Source organism: Pteropus medius, unplaced genomic scaffold (genome assembly GCF_902729225.1).
Source record: "Pteropus medius unplaced genomic scaffold, Ma_sr-lr_union100, whole genome shotgun sequence".
Classification (NCBI taxonomy): domain Eukaryota; kingdom Metazoa; phylum Chordata; class Mammalia; order Chiroptera; family Pteropodidae; genus Pteropus; species Pteropus medius.
Window position 1 is genome coordinate 24973227 of NW_024349800.1, and position 26069 is coordinate 24999295.

At 33.9% G+C, this 26069-nt stretch overlaps 1 protein-coding gene across 9 annotated transcripts in view; it reads left to right on the plus strand.

The window, feature by feature from the left end:
* The window catches only part of USP34 (ubiquitin specific peptidase 34), a 210222-nt gene that overhangs the window by 7355 nt on the left and 176798 nt on the right, over window positions 1–26069 (plus strand). For 7 of the 9 annotated variants that reach the window (XM_039887050.1, XM_039887058.1, XM_039887059.1 and 4 more), the window contains exon 1: window positions 2898–3024. In XM_039887050.1, the coding sequence (XP_039742984.1) occupies window positions 2913–3024 (112 nt within the window). In that variant the 5' untranslated portion in view covers window positions 2898–2912. Of the gene's footprint in view, window positions 1–2897; window positions 3025–26069 lie in introns of those variants that run through there. The other 2 variants (XM_039887053.1, XM_039887052.1) reach the window with 1 other exon arrangement.

Here is a 26069-nt window from a genome sequence, read left to right on the forward strand (position 1 = left end):
GGTGAGGAATAATGAGAGCTTTATGAATGGTGTTTAGAGTTAAAATCTCCAGGTCTGATCCAAGTTCCATCCAGTAAAGATGATAGAGTTTTGGTTTTGTGATTGTGAAGCTTTAGCTGTTAAGTTTCCAGAAGAGCAGAAATTGGCAAGTATTGCCTTACTTAGGTTATTCCCCACCTCCCACCCCCCACCCAATTTGGAAACTACAAAAGAAACTTGCCACTATTATATAATTAATCACTTAGTAAAGACAGAGTGAAAAAATAGTAAAAAATTGGGATAGCTCTAATAAGTAACTTACATTAAACCAATCTTATTTTTTTCTTTGATCTAGAGACCAATATGGTAAAACATGGGAATGCCTCTATAGATGTGACATATTTTGGCTATATTAACACACATGATAGAATCTGATGCTATAATTGTGAAAAAGATGGGATGTATTTTTTGGTCAACCTAGAGGGGACTTGACTGGTAGCAAGCCATAGGATCTTGTCCTTAATGCTTTCCTCTTCAGTAATGATCCTTGGCTTATAAACTGTTCCTTGGAGTAGAATTAGCTCTATTTCAAAAGAGTTGGGACTTGGAAACTCTTCCCTTGTTTGAAAATGAAAAGCTCATTTTGACGTAAGATTTCTTTTGGGAAGAAAAGGGTGTAGCTACATTATAAATAAGCATGAAAACCATTAACAGTATTATATGGGTGCTCAAAAAGCCAACACAACATGAAACTCTTCAACTATAAGTATTGTGCCCAGAATACAGGAGATAGTAGTGCAGTGCTTGTGCAGTTTCAATAGTATGGTGTTGAATTACATACAGCACAATGATGATCTACTTCTGAAGCTGTTTGAACACTGTGTAATTTCACATATCTTCATTGAATATCACAAAAACCATGAGAAGTAGAATGATTTGGCCAAGGTTACATAGCTAATTAGCAGAGCTAGGATTAGAATTTGGTGTACTTTTCATTAAAGATGCTCTTTTTTTTTTTTTTTTGAAGAGAAGCTTGCCTATGGGAGTTGGGAAACTCATGAAAAACTTAAAAGAACTATGGAGAGATTTATTCTGGCTAAAGTGGATTAGGCAAGGTTTCAAAGAAGATGGAAGATTGAACTGGGCCTTTAACTGGTTGGAATAGTTGCTGGGAATGAGGAGAGTGGACCAGCTGTGATTTATGAGGCTCTGTGTGACATTGCTACTGCTAACCTCTTTCTGTTGCCTGTTTTGTCTTTTTTAATTGATGTTCTGTGCTGTCACTGAGCCTTTATATATGTCTGGAACTTACTACCTTTCTATGCCTTCAAGGCTTGAAGTAGATGTTATTTTAGAAAGGCCATTTTGAACATCCAATCTAAAGTAGTTCTGGGTGTTAACTTTTATAGCAGCAGTCCCTAACCTTTTTGACACCAGGGACCAGTTTTCCTATGAGAATCTAATGCTTGATGTTCTGAGGTAGAGCTGAGGCAGTGATGCTATTGCTGGGAAGTGGCTGCAAATACAGATGAAGCTTCACTCTTTCACCTGCCACTCACCTCCTCCTGTGCGGCCCTGTTCTTAACAGGCCATGGACTGGTACTGGTCCACAGCCTGGTGGTTGGGGACCTCTGCTTTATAGCACTACAGTTAGAATTATGTATTTTTATTGTTTAATGTCTTTATTTTGCAAGACTATTAAGTTCTTTGGAACTATCTGGCATACTAACTTTCACAGTACCCATACATACTAGGATCATTACTTGTTAAAATATCTGAAAAATCTTAAGATCATTGTAGGTGGGTAATGGAAAAGAAGACAAGAGTAGGCTGGATGTGGTGGTTTTCCCTGTTTTCTCAGTTTTCTTGGATATTTCAAATACTGTCATTTCTTGCTTTTGTGACATCTCACCACCCCCTTCATAAAAATATGCTTCGTTGTTGTTTTTTTAAACTCATTTTGTCAAGGTTTTTTTTAAAGTTCCTCGATATTCCTTGATATTAACATCCATGGAAAATTCCAAAAATAATTTGTAAGTTAAATTGTGATCTGTTAAAAATCTTAGATTGGGAATTACTTTTGAACCAGTTGGGACTCTGTCACAAGGACCAGAAAGAAAACTCCATATAGCAGAAACAAATGGGATTTTTTTTTAACATCCACGGGTTAAAAATCTTAGATTGGAAATTACTTTGAACCAGTTAGGACCTGTCACAAGGACCAGGAAAAAAAAACCCCATAGCAGAAACAAAAGGATTTTTTTTTTAAGCTATAACTAAGCAGTCCAGGTACATACTATCTTCAGGTGTGGTCTACTCTTAATCTGTAGATTAGTAACAGTATCAAGATTTCATTTTTTTATGGCTTGCTCTGCTGTGCTTCCTTTTTTAAGCTTCAGTTTGGCTCTTATGGTAGCAGAAATAGGAGCTGTATCATCTTTATACCACACTGTTTGGAAATCACATATTTATACTACACAGGAAAAGAGAGAGAATCTCTTCTAAAACATACTATACAAGAAAAAGGAAGCTTTTCTCAAAACTTCGATAGCAAATGGCACTTCATATATCATTGGCCTTATTCCTGAAAGTTCAGAGAAGATAGGTTTTGGTTGGCTTAAACTGATCATGACCTTTTGCTGAAGCTGATCTCACCCAAACCTCTAGCTAAAAAAGTAGGTGTTTCCCAAAAAGAGATATGGCATGTTTTGACCATTAAGATGGTGAAATTGTTTCAGGGCAACAAAAACACAGTTATCTATTAGACTGTGCTATACTGAAACCCTTTTTTTTTTTTTTTTCAGTTTTATAACTATTTGATAATCAATGGTTCTCATCCACATTGACTAAATGTAGGTTTTAAGGTTTTCGAAAGTGGTGACAGGTTCATAAGTAACCAATACATTATGTTTTCTGGACAGCCACACAGGAATATGGTATGGGACATATCTTGGGCCCACACACCTTTGTTCAGCCTGGTGTCATTGCGCATATCTGAAGTTCTCATCTTCATGGCAGATTTCTGGATCTCTGAGTGCCTGAGCGGTATGCTTCTTGAAGCCTACTTCATGGATGTTGTGAATGTTGATGATGTATTCTCTCTTTGATGGCAGAATGGCCTTTCTCCCCACCTTTCTTGGAGGAGCCATTTTGCCAGGCCCAGGTTGGAAAGTTGAAAACCATTTCTTAACGTTATGTTTACTGAATTGATTACTTTTTGTATGTTTTACCCTTTATGTTTAAGTACTTTTTTCAGTATATAACAAATACTTTGAATGTTTAAAGTATGTAAAGCATAGTGCAGGACCCTGTGGTAGATGTAGAAATACATTTAGCTGGCTATCTTCCCTTAAGGAAAGTTAGAGTCCAGTACAAATGAGGCAGTAGGATGGTTCATGGAATGATCTCTGAAATCTGACTGATGTGAGTTCCTGTTGCTGTCATTTATTAGATCTCTGGCTTTGGTTAAGTTCCCTAATATCTTATTACCTTCTTCCTTATTTGGAAATGAGGGTAATAATACCCTAAATAGAAAACTTATAGGGATTTCGTGAGGATTAAAGAAGGTAATGCATATCCACACAACACAGTGCTAGCATAAATACTAAAAAAAAACAACAGTGTAAGAGGGGAAATGGTAAATTTCCTAAAATATATGTAGCTGAAGCACAGGGGGAGGAATTTAGTTTTTGATAAGATTGGAGGCTTTGTGGAATTTGTAGAATTTAAGTTGATCTTTGAGCAATTTAAAAAAAATTATTGGAATTGGGGAAATGGTTATTTTAGTAAAAAGAATTTTGTAGGAAAAGTAAGCATAGTTTGTCTTTCTTGAGACTTCATAAAGTGCTGTCTCTGGTTTTGTTACTTTCCATTTCCCCTAGGATTCTGCTCTTTAGCTCTCTCTCTTTTTCCCTCCATAGCCTTAAGTTCTCCTCAAGCTTCTGAAATCTGGCTTCTGCTTTTGACTAAAAACTATATTGTACTATGACACCAGTGGCCTCCTGTTTATCAAAGCAAATGGAGAGGTTTTCTCTGTAACTTTTTACATTGACCAGTGCTTTCCCTTTGTGTTTCACTTAAAAAGATTTATTTTCTGCTTATTGATGTAATATATATGATCAGTGTAGAAAGCTTTGAAACTACTGATGTAAACATTTGTTGTTGTTAAAATTTTATAGTACACCCCCCTTTAGCTGCAGTTTTGCTTTCTGTGATCTGAGTTACCAGTGGTTAACCGTTGTCTGAAAATATTGAATGGAAAATTCCAAAAATAATCAATTTGTAAGTTAAATTATGATCTTTTCTGAGTAGCTCAATGAAATCTTGTACCTTCCTGCTCTGGCCCTCCCAGGATGTCAGTCTTCCCTTTGTTCAGTAGCCATCTTGGTTATCAAGACAAGTGCTTGTATTCAGGTAAGTCTCAGTTTACTTAATAATGGCCCCAAAGCACCAGAGTGATGCATTTTGGAATGCAAAAGACAAGCCACAAAGTGTATGTATGTATAGGAAAAAAACGTAGTATATGTAAGGCTTGGTACTATTCACAGTTTCAAGCATCCATTGAGGGTCTTGGCATGTATCCTCCTCAGTTAAGGGGGAACACCGGTATATCATTCCAGATAATTTTCAGTGGATATATATACAAAATTTAGTTCATACACAATGCTCGCTTTTTTTAATGAGCATTTTCTCACATTTGTATGTGTATCTGAGAACAGAATTTAATGGCAGTCTACTTTTAGTATTTTGAATGTAACAAATTTAGTGTTTTTCTTTAAACAAAATTATGAAAATAATCTTTGAGCATAGAAACCTGGGACATGTCCTGGGTCAAAAGGTAAAAATATTTAAGGCTTACGCTTGCCGAATTGCTTTCTAGAGAATTTATACTAATTTATACCCCAACAGCAGTATTTGAGAGTGCCTTTTTATTTGCGTTAGATATTCTATTTTTAAAAATCCATATAGGAAGGAGAAAAAAGACGCAATCATTATCCTAAATTTTTTGGTTCCTGCCATAGTTAGGATATTGAGGGGTTTTGCATTATTTGTATTAACATACTTGATTCCTGAGTTTTAATAATAAGTAGTCTATTATTTAAAAAGGCTTTTCCCACTTGGATTAGATATTTAATTAAAATTTTTCTAGCTTTTATGGATTTGTTTAATTTTTCATCCATATGGAATTTATTTTGGTGTAAGCTATGAAGTGAGATCTAACATTAGATTTTCCAAACTATTACTAAGTGGTCTTAGCATTGATCTTTTTCCACTGATTTGAAATTCCACTTCTCTTTTATACAGAAGTCTTGAGTGTGTTCCTAGAGGTCAGTTTTTATGCTTTTTGTTTAATTGTCTGGTTTTTATTTAGTCATTTTATGATATATTTTAGTATCTGATGGTATTAAACCACATAGCTAGTGCAAAGTTATTTATTCCTTGATGTGAGTTACGTATCCTTTTATTTGTTGCATTGCCCTCTTCATCTCCATATCCTACTGGAAATTTTTTTGAAATTGTATAATTTTTAAAAATAGGGGCAAGAGTTGACATCTTACAGTATTGAATATGCCTGTTCAGGAAGTATAATGGGTTTTTTAATTTATGTAATCTATGTTTCTTTTATTAAGTTCCGTGTGTTTTTTCCCTTTATGTAGGTTCTGCACATTTCCTTTATGTTTATTCCTAGGTAATTTTGTTGTTTATATTATAAGTGGAATTTCCACATACCTTTATTATTTATTTTATTTTTGGCAACAACTTTATTGATATATATGCCTTCAAACTCATTAAAACTATACAACTCAATGGCTTTCAGTATTTTCACAGAATTATGCAGCCATTACTATAGTCAATTTTGGAACTTTCATCTCCTCAAAAACTACACAGCCTTAACTACCGCTTTAAATCTCCTATCCCCCAAACCTAAGCAGTAGTCTACTTTCTCTATGTATTTGCCTATTTTGAACCTTTCATATAAATGGAATCATATTGTCTTTTGTGACTGCTTTCACTTAGCATGTTTTCAAGACTCATCCATGTTGGAGCATGTATCAGTATTTCATTCCTTTTTATGGCTTAATAATACTCCATTGTATGGATCTATACCACATTTTGTTTATCCATTCATTAGTTGATGGACATTTTGATTTCCACCTTTGGTTATTATGAATAATGCTGTGAACATTTGTGTAAAAGTTTTTCTGTGGATTTTGTTTTCATTTCTCTCAGGTGTATATATAGGAGTGGAATTACTAAGTCAGATGGCAGCTCGGTTTAACTTTTTCAAAAACTGCCAAAAACCTTTTCCCTAAGTGCTGCGCCATTTTATATTTCTTTCAGCAGTGTATGAGGGTTCAAGTTTCTCCACATCCTCATCAACACTTGTTATTTTGATTATAGGCATGTCTTGGAGATGCTGTGGGTTTAGTTCCAGACCCCCACAATATAAAATATAAAGCAAATATTGCAATAAGGCGAGTCATGAATTTTTTGGTTTCGTAGTGAATATAAAAGCTATGTTTACACTATACTGTAGTCTGTTAAGTGTGCAATAACATTATGTCTTTAAAAAACAATGTAATACCTTAATTAAAAAAACTACTTTATTGCTAAAAAATATATCATCTGAGCCTTCAGTGAGTTGTGATCTTTTTACTGCTGGAGGCTTTTGCCTTGATGCTCGCTGATGAAAACAACGTCTTTGAAGAGTAGTAAAACAGGGTATACCTGTATTTTATTCTAGCCATTCTAGTGGGTGTAAAGTGGTATCTCATTGTGGTTTTGGTTTGCATTTCTCTGATGAATAATGATGATCATCTTTTTATGTACTTATTTATGTATCTCCTTTGGAGAAATATCCATTCAGATCCTTTGTTCACTTTGTAATTGGGCTATTCGTCTTTCTATGTTTGACTTGTAAGAGTTCTTTATATATCGTATACATAAGTTCCTTATCATGATTTGCAAATATTTTCTCTCATACTATGAGTTGTCTTCACTTTTTAAAAATTTACTTAATTTTTATTTTAAGTTTGGATCAACTTTATTGTAGTTTTCTTTCATTGTGTCTTCACTTTTTAAAAAGTGTCCTTGAAGCAAAAAAGTTTTTAATATTAATGAAGTTCAGGTATCTATTTCTTTTGTTGCCTATGCATTTGATGTGATATTTATTGCCAGGCTCCATTGCCAAATCCAAAGGCACAAAGACCCCTATACTTTCTTGAAAGACTTTTATCATTTCGGTTCATACATTTAGGTCTTTAATACATTTTGAGTCAACTTTTTTACATGGTGTGAAGTTAGGGTCCATCTTTATTCTTTTGCATGAGATTATCCAGTTGTTCTTGCACCATTCGTAGAAAAGGCATGTCACATTTTAGTGACATTGGTGTCTCTGTTGAAAATCAGTTGTCCATAGATATATGGGTTTATTTTTGAACCCTCAATTTTGTTCCATATGCTTTTGATCTATATGCTTATCCTTCCTACAGTACTGCACTCTTACTTACTGTAGCTTTATGGTGAGATTTGAAGTTTGAAAATGTGACTCTTTGTTCTTTTTCAAAGTTGTTCTGAGTACTCTGGATCTCTTGAGTTTCCATATGAATTTTGGAATCAGCTTGTTAATTTCTACAAAGAAGCCAGCTGGAATTCTGATAGGCTGTGGTAAAGCTGAAGAGTATTACCATTTTAACAACGTTAAGTTTTCTAACCCGTGAACATAGATATCTTTCCATTTACTTATATCCTCTTCTTTTCAACAAAATGTTTAGTTGTCAGAGTATGTTAAATATAGTTTAACATACTCTGAAAACTAAACGTTTCAGAGTATTTGTTAAATATAGTTACAAGCATTTTATTTTTTTGATGCTATTGTAAATGGAATTGTTTTCTAAGTTTCACTTTTGCATTGTTCATTGTTAGTGTATAGAAACAGAATTGCTTTTTTATATTGATCTTGTATCTTGCAACCTTGTTGAACTTGTTTATTAATTTTTTTTAGTGGATTCTTTAGGATTTCCTTAAGATTTATGCATGGTCATCTGAATAGAAACACTTTTCAATTGGTATTGTCATTTCATATATCTCTTTATTAAATCTATATCTTCATTTGGCTCCATCACCGATTCTCAAAGTGTGATCTGTGGCCTCCTGAGGGTCCCACAGAGCTTGTTTTCAAGGTCTCTGAGAGGTAAGACATTATTTGTTTTTTAGTTGATATTTTTATGGAGAATGCAAAGGCATAGTGGATAAAACTGCTGGCCAAGGTGTAGGAAATTAGGCATATTAGGCATTAGTAAATTAAGCAGTGGCACTAAGTAGTTAATGTAATCTTCATTGCCAGGCACTTGCTATTTGATGTGCTTGATGAAGCAATGAAAATTTTATTAAATCGCAAAGCTGTTTACATGTCTTTTTAATATTCTGCGATGAAGTGAAAAATACATTAAAGCATTATTCCTGAATACTGCATTAAGGTGGTTGTCTTAAGGAAGTGTCCTCATGTGATTGAGTTATAAGCTGAACTACCTGCTTCTTGAAACATAATTTTTATTTAAAAGAATGATTGACTCACGTTATCCAGATTTGGGTATTTGTAGGTATTTCCTGGAATAAATGAAGAAAGCATGTCACTTCAAAGAAGACTTAGTTGCCAGTGAGTTTTCAGGAAAAAAACAGTTTTTGAAAAACTTGTACAAGTCACTGAATATGACAGCTGCCTAATACTTAACAGAATTTTGGTGAAATCAATGGGGATATTAATGATGTATTTTTTTTGATGCTGTGTAATGAAGTATGTCAACAATGGAAAACTGCATAATTTAGTGAACTAATATTTTTCATATCACCAATGCATGATGTTACAAAATCATTGGTGGGCAAAAGATCTAGTCGGAGCAAGATAGATTCATGGATTTTAATGTAACAGAGTAATGATATGGTTTTAGATTTCATATTGCAGCTTATCTCTAACTTACTGAGTTTTGGTATATATCAGAAGAATATCCAAAATTCAATAAATTATTTAATAAAATACTATTTCCATGTTCAGATCTTTTAAGAGTGGACTTTTCTTTATATTTTTTTACCAAAACAATATATGGCAATGAACAAAATGCAGAAGTAATTAATGAGAATCTATTTTCTATTAAGCCAAACCCTGAAGAGATTTTGAAAATTTAAAACAGTGCCAGTCAGTCACTTATTTTTTAAAATGGAAACAGATAATGAATTTATCATTTATAAACTAATAAATGAACATTTCTAAGTTTTCAGAACACAATAAATATTGATAAACCATCTAAATATAATCTCTTTGAAGTCTTTAGTTTTTAAGCATGTAAAGGATCCTTGAATACAAAGTTTGAGAGCTGCTGGACTGTGTAATCTTAAAATTTTCTTTTTCCTAACACAGAATTTTGTTACTCTAATTCCTTAAGTGTGTCAGTTACCTAAAGTTTAGTCCTTTGTTGTGTATTTTATGAAGAAGTTGAAGTAGGTATTCAATCTACTCCCATGACTTCATCATCTTTCAGACAACTCTCAATATATTCTTAACCCTGACCACACTTGATCTTAGCCAAAAGGTCAAGAAGCGATCTTAACCCTGACCAATTTTCCAAGCATCAGTTAAATATCTATAGTGCTAGACATTTCTATTTAAGTATCCTTCTTTGTCCTCAAATTCAGCAAAAGTGAAACAATCCTTCGTCTTGTTCTTATATTTATTTTCTTGTTTGCTTTTTTTTACCTGAATTTGACTTAATTATGTGAATTTCTCACATTGGAATCTATTTTAGTGTTTTTACTACTTACTAGACCCTAGACTAGCACCCCTGCAACTTTGATGTACAAATGAATCATTTGGAGATTTTTTTACAGCAGATTCTAACTTATGCAGTCTTCAGTTTTGCCTGAGATTCTTCATTCTAACAGGCATCCAGATGATGCTGATGCTATCGGTCCTTGGAACATACTTAGAGTAGCAAAGCCTTAGAGTACTTTAAAAGGCAGGAGCAGAATAAATGAAATTGTACTATTGTTGTAGTGTTCTTTATTTACTTATATTTTTTAAAAACTCTTAGACATTTTATAAAGTGAATATTCATTTAGATTTACCCACATTTACCCTTTCTGTTGCTCTTCATCCTTTATTGTATGTGGGCTTTCATCCGGGATCATTTTTCTTATAGTATTTCCTTCAGTGTGGTTCAGCTGCTGTTGATGACTTTTCTCAGTATTTGCTTGTCTTACTAAAATGAAGATAAAATATTTTCAGTCAAGCAAACACTGAAATAGAGTATTGAAATACAGTTTGGACGTTACTGTTGCTTTTTTCAGTAAGTCATTTCATTTTTTTGTGGCTTAAATTGTTCTTACTGAAAAGTCAGCTATTGGTTTTACTGTTGCTTCTTTAAAGGTAATTTCTTCATTAGATTTTAAGATTTTTCTCTTTGTCTTAGGTTTTCAGCAGTTTTACTGTGATGTACCTACATTTGTTTTAATATTTATTTGCTTGGGATTTATTCTTGAACCTGGTTTGAGTTTTTAAAATTTAATTTTGGAAGTATATAGCCATTATCTTTTAAAATGTAGCTCCTGCCTCATACTTTTATCACCTTTTAGGACCTCAGGTACATAGATGCTATGCTTGTTCATCATCTTATCTCTTGCTATTTTCCATATTTTTCATCCTTTTGTCTTTTGTGTTTCTGTACTTTAGTCCAGATATTTATTTTTTGACCTATCTTCTTTTATCTATCGTATCTTAAACTGTATGCAATCTAGTAATAAACCCATCTCTTGATATCTTAATTCCAGTTTATATTTTAATTCTAAAGCTTTTGATTCTTTTGAAATAGTGTTCAGAATTTTGCTGAAAATTTTTATCTTAGGATCTTGAACTATTGCGAAGTTCAGGTCTGATAACTCTAATATCTGAATTTCTGTCTTACTGTCTTTTTTCCCCCTTTGTTTTTGATTATGTAGTTTACGGTCTTGTTTTTTTTGGTATGGTGGTAGTTTTTTAAAATTTCATTATAGAAAAACTTAAGTGGGAAGGTTCATGGGCAATGATACTTATATACTCATTACCCAATCAGCAGTTACCAGCTCATGGACAAATTTGTTTTATTTGTACCCTACTTATTCCCTTTCCCCATTCATTGGATGATTTTGAAGCAAATCCAGGCATTATATATGTCCTGTTTGTATTTCAATATGGTTCTCTAAAACAGGAGTTCCCAACCTCTGGGTCACAGACCGATATGTGGCCTGTTTAGGACCTGGGCCGCACAGCAAGAGGTAACTGGCGAGCAAGTGAGCAAAGCTTCATCTGTATTTGCAGTCAGCCACTCCCCAGCACTACCATCACCACCTCAGCTCCACCTCAGATCAACAGGCATTAGATTCTCGTAGAAGCATTGGTTCCTGGTGTCAAAAAAAATTGGGAACTGCTGCTCTAAAAGACAGGTACTTTTAAAATACATAACCACAATGTCATCATTACAGCTAAAAACTTAAGAGCAGTTTCTTAATATAAAACATTTAGTGGTCAAATTTCCCTCATACTCTAAAGTTTAAAAAAATTTGTTTAATTTTTTTCTTTAAAATTTGAATCGGCATTCAGGCAAGGTCTGTTATAGTTGCTGATTTGTTTCTTTTTTAAAACTTTGAATCTACTTTATTGATGTATAATTTACATACAGTAAACTGCATCTATTTTAAGTATACAGTTCCATTCATTTTGACAAATGTATACACACAAGCACTACCACAACTGACTATTTCTACCAGCTCAATGATCCTTGTTACTACCGATCTGCTTTTTTTATTCCCAGCTTTGAGATACAATTGACATAAAATGTTGTGTAAGTTTAAGGGGTAAAATGTTATGATTTGAGATATATATATATTGGGAAATGATTACCACAATATGGTTAGTTAAAACATTCATTACCTCACATAATTACCATGTTTTTTGATGGTGAAAACATTTAAAATCTGTTTTCTTGGCAACTGTCAAGTATATAGTACAGTATTTATTATGGTCATGCTGTACATTAGATCCCAAGAACTTATTCATCTTAAAACTAGAAGTTTGTACTCTTTGACTAACATCTTCCTGTTTCTTCTACTGCCCAGCTCCTGGAAACCATCATTCCACTTTTTTCCCTATGGGTTCCATCATTTTTAGATTCTACATATAGGTGAGATCATACAGTATTTGTCTTACTCTGTCCAAACTATTTCATTTAGCATAATGCCCTCAAGGTCTATCAATGTCCCAAGTGGAAGGGTTTTTTTCTTTATGGCTGAATAATATTCCATTGTATATATGTACCATATCTTCATTATCCATTCATCTTTCAGTGGACACTTAGGTTGCTTACGTGTCTTTGCTATTGTGAATAATGCTGCAGTGAACTTGGCTGGTGGTGGTAATACAGATATTTCTTTGAGATAATGGTTTTATTTCCTTCTGATATATACCCAAAAGTGGGATTACTGAGTCATATGGTAGTTCTGTTTTTGCATTTTTTGAGAAACCTCTATACTTTTTTATACCGTGGCTATACCAGTTTACATTCCCAACTCATTTCTAATGAAATGAGGTGATACTTCCTTCTGCTTTTTATTTGTACTTCCCTGATGATTAGTGATTTTGAGCATCTTTCATGTACCTGTTAGCCATTTGTATGTCTTTGGAAGAATGTCGAATGTCTATTCAGGTCTTTTACCTATTTTTTAATTGTATTTGATTTTTTATACTATTGAGTTGTATGAGTTCCTTGAATTTTGGATATTAACCCTTTATAGAATAAATAGTTTGCAAATATTTCCTCCTATTCCATAGGTTGATTCTTTTGCTGTGCAGAAGCTTCTTAGTTTGATGTAGTCTCACTTGTTTATTTTTGCTTTTGTTGCTTGTACTTCTGTTGTCATATCCAAAAAATTGTTGCCAAGACCAGTGTCAAGAAGTTTTTGCCCTATTTTTTTCAGTTTCAGGTCTTATATTAAAGTCTTTAATCCATTTTGCATTAATTTTTGTGTATTGTGTAAGATAAGGGTCCAGTTTCATTCTTCTGCATGTGGATATCCAGTTTTCCCAGTACCATGTATTGAAGAGACTATCCATTCACCATTGATTATTCTTGGTTCCCTTGTCAGATAATAGTTGACCATATATGCATGGGATTACTTCTGGCTTATCTATTCCTTTCAATAGGTCTGTGTGTCAGTTTTTGTGCCAGCACCGTACTGTTTTGATTATTATTGCTTTGTAATATAGTTTGAAATCAGGAAGTGTGATGCCTCCAGCTTTGCTCTTTCTCAGGATTGCTTTGGCTGTTCAGAGTCTTTGTGATTTCAGGAGAATTTTAGGATCATTTTTTTCTATTTCTGTTAAAAATGCCATTGGAATTTTGAGGGATTGCATTGAATCTATAGATGGCCTTGGATAGTATGGATATTTTAACAGTTTTAATTCTGATTCATGATCACAGGATAGCTTTCCATTTACTTGTATCTTTTATTTTCTTCATCAGTGTCTTAGGGTTTTTAGTTTACAGATCTTTAGCTTTCTTGGCTAAATTTATTCTTAGGTATGCTGTTTTGGGTGCTATTGTAAATGGGATTGTTTTCTGTATTTGTATTTCAGATAGCTTGTTAGTGTATAGAAATGTAACTGACTTTTGTATGTTGATTTTGTATCCTGGAACTTACCAAATTTTATTTTAAGTTGTTTTGGTGGTGGAGTCTTTGAGATTTTCATTATATAAGATTATGTCATCTGCAAAGAGACAGTTTTAATTCTTTTTTTCCAATCTGGATGTCTTTTATTTCTTTTTCATGTCTGATGGCTCTGTTACTCTAGTACTATGTTGAACAGGAGTGGTGAGAGTGGGCACCCTTGTCTTCCTTAGTTTAGAGGAAAAGATTTTAGCCTTTCACCATTGAGTAGGATGTTAGTTGTGGTCCTGTCTCATATGGTTATTTTGGGTCCCTAGACTCAATTTCACTGTGTTTTTGTGTGGAGGCTTCCTACATCAACAAGCAGTTCTTGGACCACCAGTAAGGTGTTTGAGAGTTTGACTTAATTCTGCTCAGTTCTAACACTATCTACACAGAAATATCATCAAGTTCCACAGATAAAAAAAGAGCTCAGTCCCATAAGACCACCTTCCACTTCAGAAAACAATCATAAGCCCAGATTGTTACCTGTACTTCTGACTGGTTATAAATTAGAGGTTCCCATGATCCCTTCCTTGGGTTCCATTAACTTGCTAGAATGGCTCACAGAACTTAGGAAACCTGTCTACTCACTAGATTACTGATTTATTACAAACAATATTAAAAGATATGAATCAACAGCTATGTGACGAGATGTATAGGGTAAGATTCTGATCAAAGAAGCTCTGTCCTGGTGGAGCTTGGGGCACAGCATGGTCACGTGTAGAAGCAAGTGTTCTTGTTCTTAGACCTCAAAGCTCTGAACTGCCTCCTTTGGGGGTTTATGGAAGCTTCATTACATGAGCATGGTTGATTAACTCATTGGCTATTGGTTATTGATTCAACCTGTAGCCCCTCTCACCTCTGGAAATCAGGGTGGAACTAAAAGTTTTATCTTTCTATTCATGGTTGATTGCCTTGGAAAACAGCTCCCCTCTCTAGGTGTTTTACCTTCATTAACATGAACCAAATTGCGGAAGAGAGGGGCTTGTTGTGGTACCCTTTTTACTTTTATGGCTCTTAAGTGTTTTCAGGAACTGAGGATGAGACCACATATTATAACAAAATATGTTCCCGTTGCTCTGGGATAGCTCAGGAAATTCCAAGGGTTTTGGGGAGCTGTGAGCTAGAAACTGTGGATGAAGACCAAATATACATGAGAAATATATTTTGTTCCTCTGAATGACCAAATATACTTTTCTTACAAATTACAACATTGTGATGGCCTTTGTTATGTTGAGGTACATTTCTTCTATACCTAATTGTTGAGAGGTTTTATCATGATGTTGTTTTATAAAATGCTTTTTGTTGCATTTATTGAGTTGATCCTAACATTTTTATCTTTCATTCTTTTAGTGTGATGTATCACATTTATTGATTTGTGTATGTTGAGCCATCCTCACATTCCAGGGATGAACCCTACTTGATTGTGGTGTACAATCCTTTTAATATGCTGTTGAACTTGGTTTGCTAGTATTTGTTGAAGAATTTTTGCATCTAGTCATCAGGGATATTAGCCCATAGTTTTCTTTCCTTGTAGTATTTTTTTCTGGCTTTGGTATCAGAGTAATACTGTCCTTGCAAAATAATTTTGGGAAAGTTCCCTTCTCTTCAGCTTTTTTGGAAGAGTTTGAAAAAGTTTGGTATTACTTAGCCTTTAAGATTTCACTGCTGAAATCATCTGGTCCTGGACTTTTCTTTGTTGGAAGATTTTGATTACTTGTTATTGATCTGTTCTTATTTTCTATTTTTTCCTGTTTCAGTCTTGGTAGGTCATATGTTTCTAGAAATTTATCTTTTTCGGTTTTCCAATTTGTTATAATTGTCACTTAGGATCTGTGGTATCAATGCCTGAGTTGTCTCTTCTTTCATTTTTGATTTGATTTGTGTGTTCTTTTTTCCTTAGTCTAGCTAGAGATTTGTCCATTAAAAACAAATCTTTTCAGGAAACCAGCTCTTAGTTTCATTGGTTTGTTTTCCTATTGTTTTTCTAGTCTCTGTTTCTCCTCTGATCATTGTTATTTCCTTTCATCTGCTAACTTGGGGCTTAGTTCGTTCTTTTTTTAGTTCCTTGAGGTGTAAAGTTAGGTGTTTGAGATGTTTTTCCTTACTGTAACATTAACATAAGTTTCTCTCTTAGGACTACTTTTACTACATTTCATAAGTTTTGGTATGTTGTGTTTTTATTTATTTATTTCCTTTTGACAGCTTGACTCATTGATTGTTCATCAGTGTGTTTAATACCCACATATTTGTGAAGTTTCTAGCTTTCTTCCTCCTGTTGATTGCTGTTTTATACCATTGTGGTTGGAAAAGATACTTGGTATAAATTCAGTCTTCTTATATTTGCTAAGACTTGTTTTGTGACCTAACATATGGTCTATCCTGGAGAATGTTCTCTGCATTTGAGAAGAATATGTGTTCTGCTGCTGTTGTATGGAATGTTTGGTGTATGTTAGGTTCATTTGTTCTAAAGTATAGTTCAAATCCAATGTTTCCTTATTTTCTGTCTGATCTGTCTATTGCCGAAAGTGGGTTATTGAAGTCTCTTACTATTATTGTAATGTTTGTGTTTCTCTTTTGGTCTGTTAGTGTTTGCTTAGCATATTTAGATACTCTCATGTTAGTTGCATGAATGTTTTCTGTTGTACCATCTTTATGAATTGATCCCTTTATCATTACATAATGACCTTCTTGGTCTCTTTAACAGTCTTTGGTTTAAAGTCTTTTTTTTCCTGATAGAATTATAACTACCCTTTCTTTCTTTTTGTATCCATTTGCATGGAATATATTTTTCTATCCCTTCACTTTGAGTCTATATGTGTCCTTACAGTTGTAGTGAGTCTTGCAGGCAGCATCTGGGATCTTGTTTTTTTAAATCTATGGAGCCACTGTATGCCTTCGATTGGAGAATTTATTTCATTTACATTGCAAGTAATTATTGATAGGTAAGTTGTTACTACTGTCTTTTTATTGTTTTCTGGCTATTTTGTACTTTCCCCCTTTTTTTCCTTTCTCTCCTGCTTTCTTTCTTTGTGAATGGATGATTTCCTTAGTGGTTTGCTTTGATTCCCTCTTCTGTTTTTTTGTGTATCTACTGTAGATTTTTGCTTTCTGGTTACCAAGAGGCTTACATAAAACATCTTATAAATAGGATGGTCCGTTTTAAGCTGATAATAACTTTGATTGAATAAAAAAAAAAACCTCTCTCCTTTTACTCTAATCCCCCTAATGTTTTGTTTTTGATATCCCAGTTTACATCTTTTTATTTTGTTTATCTATTAAAAAATTGTTATAGCTATGGTTACTTTTAATAGTTTTGTCCTTTAACCTTTATACTGGATTTAAGAGACATTATTACAGTAATAGAGTATTCAGAATTTGACTATATACTTATCTTTACCAGTGCGTTTTATATTTTAATATGTTTTCATGTGCTAATTAGCATCCTTCCATTTCAGTTTGAAAAATTCCTGCCATCATTTCTTTGAGTATCTATTGATTATGAACTCTCAGCTTTCGTTTGTCTGGGATAGTCTTCTTTATTTTTGAAGGACAGCTTTGCCTGAAAAAATTTTCTTAACTGGCATTTTTTTTATTTCAGCACTTGAATATATCATCCCATTTTTCTCTAGACTTGAAAGATTTCTGCTGAGAAATCTGCTGATAGCCTTAAAGGGACTTCTTTGAATGTGAGGAGTTTTGTTTTTCTCTTTTATAATTTTATTATAAAGTGTATCGGAGAAGATCTTTTTGAGTTGAAATTTTTTGGAAACTGCGAGTTTCATCAACTTTGATGTCCAGATCTCACTCCAAATTTGGGACGTTCTCAGCTATTATTTCTTTAAATAAACTGCTGCCCCTTTTCCTTTCTCCTTTTCTCATTCTGAGACTCCAGTAATGCATAGATTATTTCTTTTAATTGTATCCTGCAATTCCCATAAACTTTCTTTACTCTTTTTTCTTCTTAATTTCAAATGACTTATCATATACTTCACAGATTCTTCTGCTTGATCCAGTCTGCTTTTGATACTGTCTACATTTTTGCTTCATTTATTGTATTCTTGAGCTCCAGAACTTCTGTTTGGGTTTTTATTTCCTCTCTCCTGTGTCTTTTTTTAATCTTCTCATTTTATTCATGTATTATTTTTCTGATTTCATTGAATTCTCTTTCTGTTTTTTCCTGTATGTCAGTGAGCTTCTTTAAAAGGACTATTTTGAATTCTTTATTGGACAAATCGCAGCTCTCCATCTCTTTGGGGCTGATTACTAGAAAATTAGTGTTCCTTTAGTGGTTTCATTTCTTTGATTTTTTTTCATGTTCCTTGAAGTCTTGAGTTGCTGTTTTTGCATTTGAAGAAGCAGTTACTTTGCTGACTGGCTGAGATGTTCCTTTTGTCAGCTTTGTTAGGGACTGAGGCTTCTTCAGATTTTTTTTCTATGGATATGCCTCCTCCTCATTTCTTGTTCTCCCTTGAGGAGAATTTTTTTTTAATTAAGTTTATCGGGGTAACATTGGTTAAAACAATTATATAATTTTCAGGTGCACGTTATCATTTGACATCTGTATATTCTATTGTGTGTTTACCACCCAAAGTCCAGTTTCCTTCAGCTACCATATATTTGATCCCTTTTACCCACTTCACTCTCTTCCTAAACCCTATATTTGACCCCCTTTACCTCACCTCCCCCCTCCTCCCCTACCCCACTAGTAACCACTAGTCTATAGTCCTCTGGTAACCACTAGTCTGTAGTCCATGTCCATGAGTCTGTTTGTCCTGTTCATTTTGTTGCTTTTAGCCCACATATAAATGATATCTTGTGATCTTCAACTTTTTCTGTCTGGCTTATTTCGCCTAGCATGATTATCTTGAGGTCCATCCATGTTGTCGCAAATGGCAGTATTTCATCTCTTCTTACGGCTGAGTATAATATTCCATTGTATATATGTACCACAGTTTCTTTAGCCAATCGTCTATTATGGGACACTTTGGTTGCTTCCATGTCCTGACCACTGTGAATAATGCTGCTGTGAACATTGGTGTGCAAATATCTTTTCGGATATGGGTTTTCAAGTCTTTGGGGTAAATACCCAGTAGAGGGATTGCCAGTTCATGTGGTAGATCAATTCTTAGTATTTTGAGGAACCTTCATACTGTTTTCCATAGTGGCTGTACCAGTTTGCAATCCCACCAGCAGTGTATGAGGGTTCCTTTTTCTCCGTATCCTCTCTAGCATTTGTTATTGCTTGTCCTGTTGATTGTAGCTATTCTAAGAGGTGTGAGATGGTATCTCATTGTGGTTTTGATTTCCATTGCCCTAATAGCTAGTGATGATGAGCATCTTTTCAAATATTTGTTGGCCATTTGTATGTCCTCTAGGGAGAAGTGTCTGTTCAGGTCCTCTGCCTACTTTTTGATTGGGTCAATTGTTTTTTTGTTGTTATTGAGTAGTATGAGTTCTTTGTGTATTTTGGATATTAGGCCCTTATTGGAGGTGTTGCTTGCAAATATATTTTCCCATTAGGATGGTTGTCTCTTTACCTTGTTGACGATTTCTTTTGCTGAGCAGAAGCTTTTTAGTTTGATGTAGTCCCATTCATTTATTTTAGGTTTTACTTCTTTTGCTCTTGAGGTCAAATTCATAAAACCCTCTTTAAGTCCAAGGTCCTTGAGTTTAGTTCCTATGTTTTCTTCTATGCATTTATTGTTTCAGGTCTTATATTCAGGTCCTTAATCCATTTTGAGTTAATTTAGGGGTGTGGTAATAGACAGCAGTCTAGTTCCATTCTTTTGAGAGGGCTTTCCAGTTTTCCCAGCACCATTTATTGAAGAGGCTTTCTCCACTGTATGTTTTTGGTTTCTTGTTGAAAATTATTTGCCCATATAAATATCGGTTTACTTCTGGACTCTCGATTCTGTTCCATTGGTCCATGTGTCTGTTTTGCTGCCAGTATATGCCGTTTTGATTACCGTCGCTTTGTAGTATTGTTTCTAGTAGTGTTCTTGTGGAGTCCTTAGGATTTTCTATATGGAGAATCATGTCATCCGCAAATAATGACAGTTTGACTTCTTCGTTTCCTATTTGGATTCTTTTTATATCTTTCTCTTGTCTGATTGCACTCGCTAGGACCTCCAGTGTTACATTGAGTAAGAGTGGCGATAGTGGACAGCCTTGGCTTGTTCCCAATCTTAGAGGGAAGGTTTTTAGTTTTTCACCGTTAAGTATAATGTTGCCTGAGGGCTTGTCATATACGGCCTTTATTAGGTAAAGGTACTTTCCTTCTATACCAGTTTTGTTAAGTGTTTTGATCATAAATGGATGCTGTATCTTGTTGAAGGCTTTTTCTGCATCTGTTGATGTGGTCATATGATTCTTATTTTTTAATTTGTTTATGCGATGTATCACATTAATTGATTTGCGTATGGTGAACCATCCCTGTGCTTCTGGGATGAAGCCCACTTGATCCTGGTGTATAATCTTAATATGTTGCTGTATTTGGTTCACTGTTATCTTATTTAGGATTTTTGCATCTGTGTTCATGAGACATATCGGTCTGTAGTTTCTTTTTTTGTGTTATCCTCACCAAGTTTTGGTATCAGAGTAATATTGGCGTCATAAAATGGGAAGTATCGCCTCCTCTTCAATTTTTTGGAAGAGTTTGAGGAGAATAGGTATTAAATCTTCTTTGAATGTTTGGTAGAATTCACTGATGAAGACATCTGGTCCTGGACTTTTACCTTTTGGTAAGTTTTAGATGATCGTTTCAATTTCCATACTGCTGATCGGTCTATTAAATTTTCCAGATCTTCTTGATTCAGTCTAGGAAGATTGTATTTTTCTAAGTACAGGTTAAAATGATGATATTCTAATCCTATCAGTTTTCTTTATTAGTTGGATATCTGTAGGAGGAGAAATTTTCTTTTATTACCTGCTTAGTTACTTTGAATTACCGTTAGTACAGGAAAGCAGGATAAATGTCAGATTTCTCCCTTTTATTTACTTGTTTTCAAGCAGTGAGCTTAGTTCAAAATTTTAACATTTGTTTGATCAATTTTTTATTTTGAGAATCATTTTAAAATCATATGATTAAGAATAATGTTTTTTGCCTTTATTCACTTTTTGTGGATTATTTCATACAAATTTATAGAGCATTGATTTCTGATGCATAGTTTCATTGTTAGGATCTATTTAACTTATCATATATTGATAGACATTTAGATTATTTCCAGTCTTCTGCTATATGAAGAATATCTTGAATATCAATGCATGTTATTTTGGATGAGAAAAAGTGTGTAGGAAAAAGATGCTTAAAAGAATAATTACTCAGAGGATCATTGTATTTTTAATTTTGATAGGTATTATATTGTTTTCGGTGTTGTATGTAAGTACCTGTTTTTTTCCTTGAGTTTACCCATACTAGGTGTTATTTAAATGTTTTGCAAACCTGATAAAAGAAAAATAGCATTTCGGTGGTAAGTTGAAACCATGTGTGTATCATTTTTTTTCTTTTTTTTGGCCTGTTTTTTCCTTATGTTTTTTTCCTTAATCTCTTTGAACTCAGAGATTTCCCTGTTGCAAAGACTGCCTAGTTTGTAGTTTCTTTGAAGTCTTCTTTTTTGTTGTTTTTGTCTACAATTTAAACATTTTCTATGATTAAACATATTAATTCAGAACATTCAGAATGCCAGTCTTTATATCTGCCATCTTCCATGTCTAGTACTTATCTAGTACTATATTTCGATTGACCTTAAAAGTTCCCAAACTAATACATATTTTATTTTGTTAGATTGTCATTAGTTTTTTTGTTTAGATTTATCTACATGTTTCTTTTTTCCTTTACCATTTTTTACCTTTCTTCTTGCTCCTGGATTTCTTTTCCTTTCCCTTTCGCTCCTCCTCCCCTTTTTTCTTTTCAGAGGCACCTCATCTGTTTTTTTCTTTCCATTCATGGTCTGTCATCGTAAGCATATATATTTGTTTAAAATTTTATTTCACCATTCCTTTTGAGGTTTCCCTGTGTATAAAATTCTAGATAGGCTATTATTTTAACAACTGAAGATTTTATTGCTTTGATCAGAAGTCTGCCGCTCAGTTTTAGGTATTCTAGGTATTAGTCTTTTCTTTTCTCTGAAGCTTTTACTAAAGCTTTTTATCACAAATTTCAAAGTTAGAAAAGAATAATATAGTTAAGATATAAAAAGTTAAATTTTGTCTGACAAGAGTTCACTCAAATTTATAACTGTATAATACCTTTCTTAATTGGCTTATTTTTTTTTTTATTTTGGGCCTTTGATTTGCATTTTTAATGTGTTCGTAAACCCAGGTCTAGTAGTAGATTATTTAACACCACTTTCAAGGCAGCAGATTTTAAAGTGTTTATGGTTTTTGATTGTGTATAGAATTTTCTGACTGCATCTTGTATTAATTATTGAGTCAAGCCTTAGATATATTGGCTTAACAGCTTTATTTTACCTCTTCATTTCCTTATTTAGCCATTATCCGGAATATAATAGCTTTCTCTTTTAATTCTCTGAACCTTTGCACATGATGATCCTTTTGACTAGGATTTCATCCCCTTCAGGCATGTGTCATTGCCCTTCCATCCTATTTTTTTCCCACTATTCTTCTTGCTTTCCTTTTTCCTAACTTTTTTCAGTTTAGTTGCTACTAGTTTTAGGAAACTTTCTTCACCCCTTTACAAGGATTTGTTTTCATGTCTAGCTCTTTAGATTAAAAAAAAAGTTGGAAAGAATTGATGATGAGTTGTATAAAAAAAGTTCTCTTGAATTAGGTGTGGTTATGCCAGAAAGATTGGGAAATTTTAAGAAATCTAGAAAGTGTTTTGTATTTATATTGCTCTGAAAATTGAGTAAATGTTCAAACCAGTATAATAGAAAGCTGGAATGGAAATGATAGGAGACAGGGTACTTCTTTTTTTTTTTTTTTCAGTATCAGATAAAATGCAGGACTCTAGTCAGTGGATCAAAACTGTAAGAAAAAGCCTTATAACAAAAGATTGGTGAATGTGCATTAGTGGTTTTAAAATCACGTTAGTCGAGCAGGTTTTATATACCCAAGGAACAACTCAGGCCAGAAGTGCTGGCCAGTACCTGGAGCTGTTTGTACTTATTTCTACTATTTCAGACACCTGTGTTGGCCTTAGTGCCTAAACTTGATGCTGGCTAGTGTTCTTGTTAGGGCCCAGCTTCTTGTAGTTCATGTTTTTTTGAGACTTTGCTGAAAGTGCCTTTCTTATGGGCTTCTAAGAGTTGAGGGAAGGAATTCTCTGGACCTGAAATATATGAGGTTGTGTTCATCTTTGGCCTGATCAGTGGTAATGGATTTTTCTTCAAATGAGTTGTGATATTGTATATGAGAATACTCACTCTCTGCTTGGAGTAAGATCTGGGTCATAGCTACCATAGCAAGGTTTCTTATGAGACCTCTGGGTTATACCTCCCATCTTCTCAGTGTTTCTTCTTGGGGTTGTACATGTTTTCATACTATCCATTTCTGATCATTTTTATGAGCATTTTCTTTTTTTAACCTTCAAAGCGAACCGTTGTCACCCCATTCCCACCTCTCTACCCCATTCATTGTCAGGTGGGTATATTTCTTTTAGTTAATGAATTTTCTTTTCTTCCTTTTGGGTCATGGGATCTCTGGCACTCTTGGGTACTGCCCAGCATTGATGTTTCCAATACTACTTTGATTATACCTATGTGACAGTTCCCCCACCTGACTTGCCCTCTTCCCTGTCAAGGTGGTTGACTCTTTAGGATTGGAAAACAGTTCATTCTATATAGGGAAAGGTTGAGGATTTCCAGGTGAAGTTGCCTGCTCTGCCTCCCTTCTTTCTTCCTTTCATTTATTATACTGTGGACTTTAATGGATCTCTGATGATTTAAAAAGATCAGTGGCTTATTTTAAACTGCAGTGTGGGCTTTTCTATCTTTTTTTATTAAAATTTTAAAAAAAAATTCTTTTGCAATTACAGTTGACATTCAGTATTGTATTAGTTTCAGGTGTACAGCATAGTGGTGAGACATTTATGAAGTGAGCTCCCAATTAGTACCCACCACACATAGTTATTACAGTATTATCGACTATATTCTCTATTCTGTACTTCATATCCCAGTAACTTCTGTAACTACCAATTTGTACTTCCTAATTCCTTCACCTTTTTTTACCCATTCCCCCAACTCTCCTTCCATCTGACAATCACCAGCTTGTTCTCTGTATCTTTGAATCCGTTTCCATTTCGTTTGTTCATTTATTTTGTCCTTTAGATTCCATATATATGTGAAATCATATAGCATTTGTTTTTCTCTGATTTATTTTACTTAACGTAATGTCCTCTAGGTTCGTCCATGTCATTGCAAATGGTAAGGTTTCATTTTTTTAAGCGGCTGAGTAATATTCCATTGTATATATGTACTACATCTTCTTTATCCAATCTATTGATGAGCACTTAGATTGCTTAATTAAAATTTTTTTAAATTGTAAAAAATGGAACAATTTACCATTTTAACCATTTTAGGTGTATAGTTTAGTAGTATTAAGAATATTCATTTTTGTTGTGCAACAAATCTCCGGAACTTTTTCAACTTGAAAACCAAAAATTTCTACCCATTAAACAACTCCCCATTTTTCTGTGCCCCCTCCTCTTGCCTGACCCTGACAACCACCATTCTACTTTCTATTTCTGTGAATTTCACTACTTAAGATATTTTATTTAAGTAGAATCATTCAGTATTTTTTTGTGACTGCCTCATTTACTTAGCATAATGTCCTCAAGGTTCATCCGTGTTGTACCAAGTGATAGGATTTCCTTTTAAAGGCTGATTAATATTTCTTTTGTATGTATATACCACATTTTATTTGTTGATGGACATTTGGGTTGCTTCTTCCTGTAGCCTATTGAGAATAAAGCTGTTATGAACATAGGTGTATTCATATCTGTTTGAGTTCCTGCTTTCAATTCTTTTTAATATATGTGCCTAAAAGTAGGATTGCTGAATCATATGGTAATTCTATTTTTAGGTTTTTGGGAAACTGCTGTACTGTTTTCTATAGCAGTTGTACCATTTTACATTCCCACCAACAGTGCACAAGGGTTCCATTTTCACCTGCACTTACTTTATATACATATTTTTAAAGAATAACCGTCGAATGGGTGTGAAGTAGTATTTCACTGTAGTTTTGATTTGTGTACTTAGTTTGGAAATCACAAAGTGTGAATCCTTCAACTTTGTTCTTTTTCAAGGTTCTTTTGGTTATTCGAGATCCCTTGAAATTCCATGGTGAATTTAAGAGCGTAATTTTCTATTTTTGCAAAAAACATTGTTGAGATTTTGATAGGGATTGTATTGACTCCGTAGATCTTTGGGCAGTAGGGCAGTATTGACGTTTAACATTGTTAAGTTTTCAATTGATGGCTATGAGATTTCTTTATTTGCATCTAATTTCTTTCAGTTTTGTGTAGTTTTCAGTGTATGAGTCTTTTGCCTTCTTAATTAAGTTTATTCCTGTCTTTTATTCTTTTTGATGCTAGTGTAAATAGAATTGTATTCTTAATTTCCTTTTCAAATTGTTCATTGATAGTATATAGAAATGCAATAGATTTTCTTTTCATCGTTAATAAAAACATTTATTTTGCATTTTATGCAGAGCAACCTGATCTGCATCATGAGAAGTTACCCTGGGATTTATAGACAGTGTGTCCATCTCAACAGTGTGGTTCTGGGGATTAGGGCTCCATACAAATACAGGCAGGAGTTGTGAGGGAGAAAGGGGGCACAACAAGAGTGTATTTAATCTTTTCTTAAAGGAAAATCAGTAGAGCATTCTGAATCACTGAAAACCTGTGCAGTTGGGGCTTCTTAAACAATATTTGAGCTCTTAGGGAAGGGGCAGGATAAGGACCTTGATAAATAAAGGGATATTTTCTTGTGACAGGGGTGAGGAGGGATGCAGTATATTTTTGTGTGTTGACTTGTGTCCTGCTACCTTACTGAATTCATTTATTCTAATAGTTTTTTTGTGAACTCTTTAGAGTTTTCTACAGATAAGATCATGCCATCTGTGAACAGATAGAATTTAGTTCTTTCTAATTTCTTCTTGCCTAATTGCTCTAGCTAGAACTTCCAGTATTATGTTGAATAGAAGTTGTGAAATTGGCTTTTTCTTGGTCCTGATCTTAGGAGAAGCTTTCAGTATTTCACTATTGAGTATGGTGTCTGGAGAGCTCTGTTGTCTATCTCTGATAAGAAGTCCTTCCCTCCCCTTTCTGGTTATGAGGTAGTTTTAATGGATTAAGTTTAAACAGTTAGGCTATCACTTGGACCCCAGCG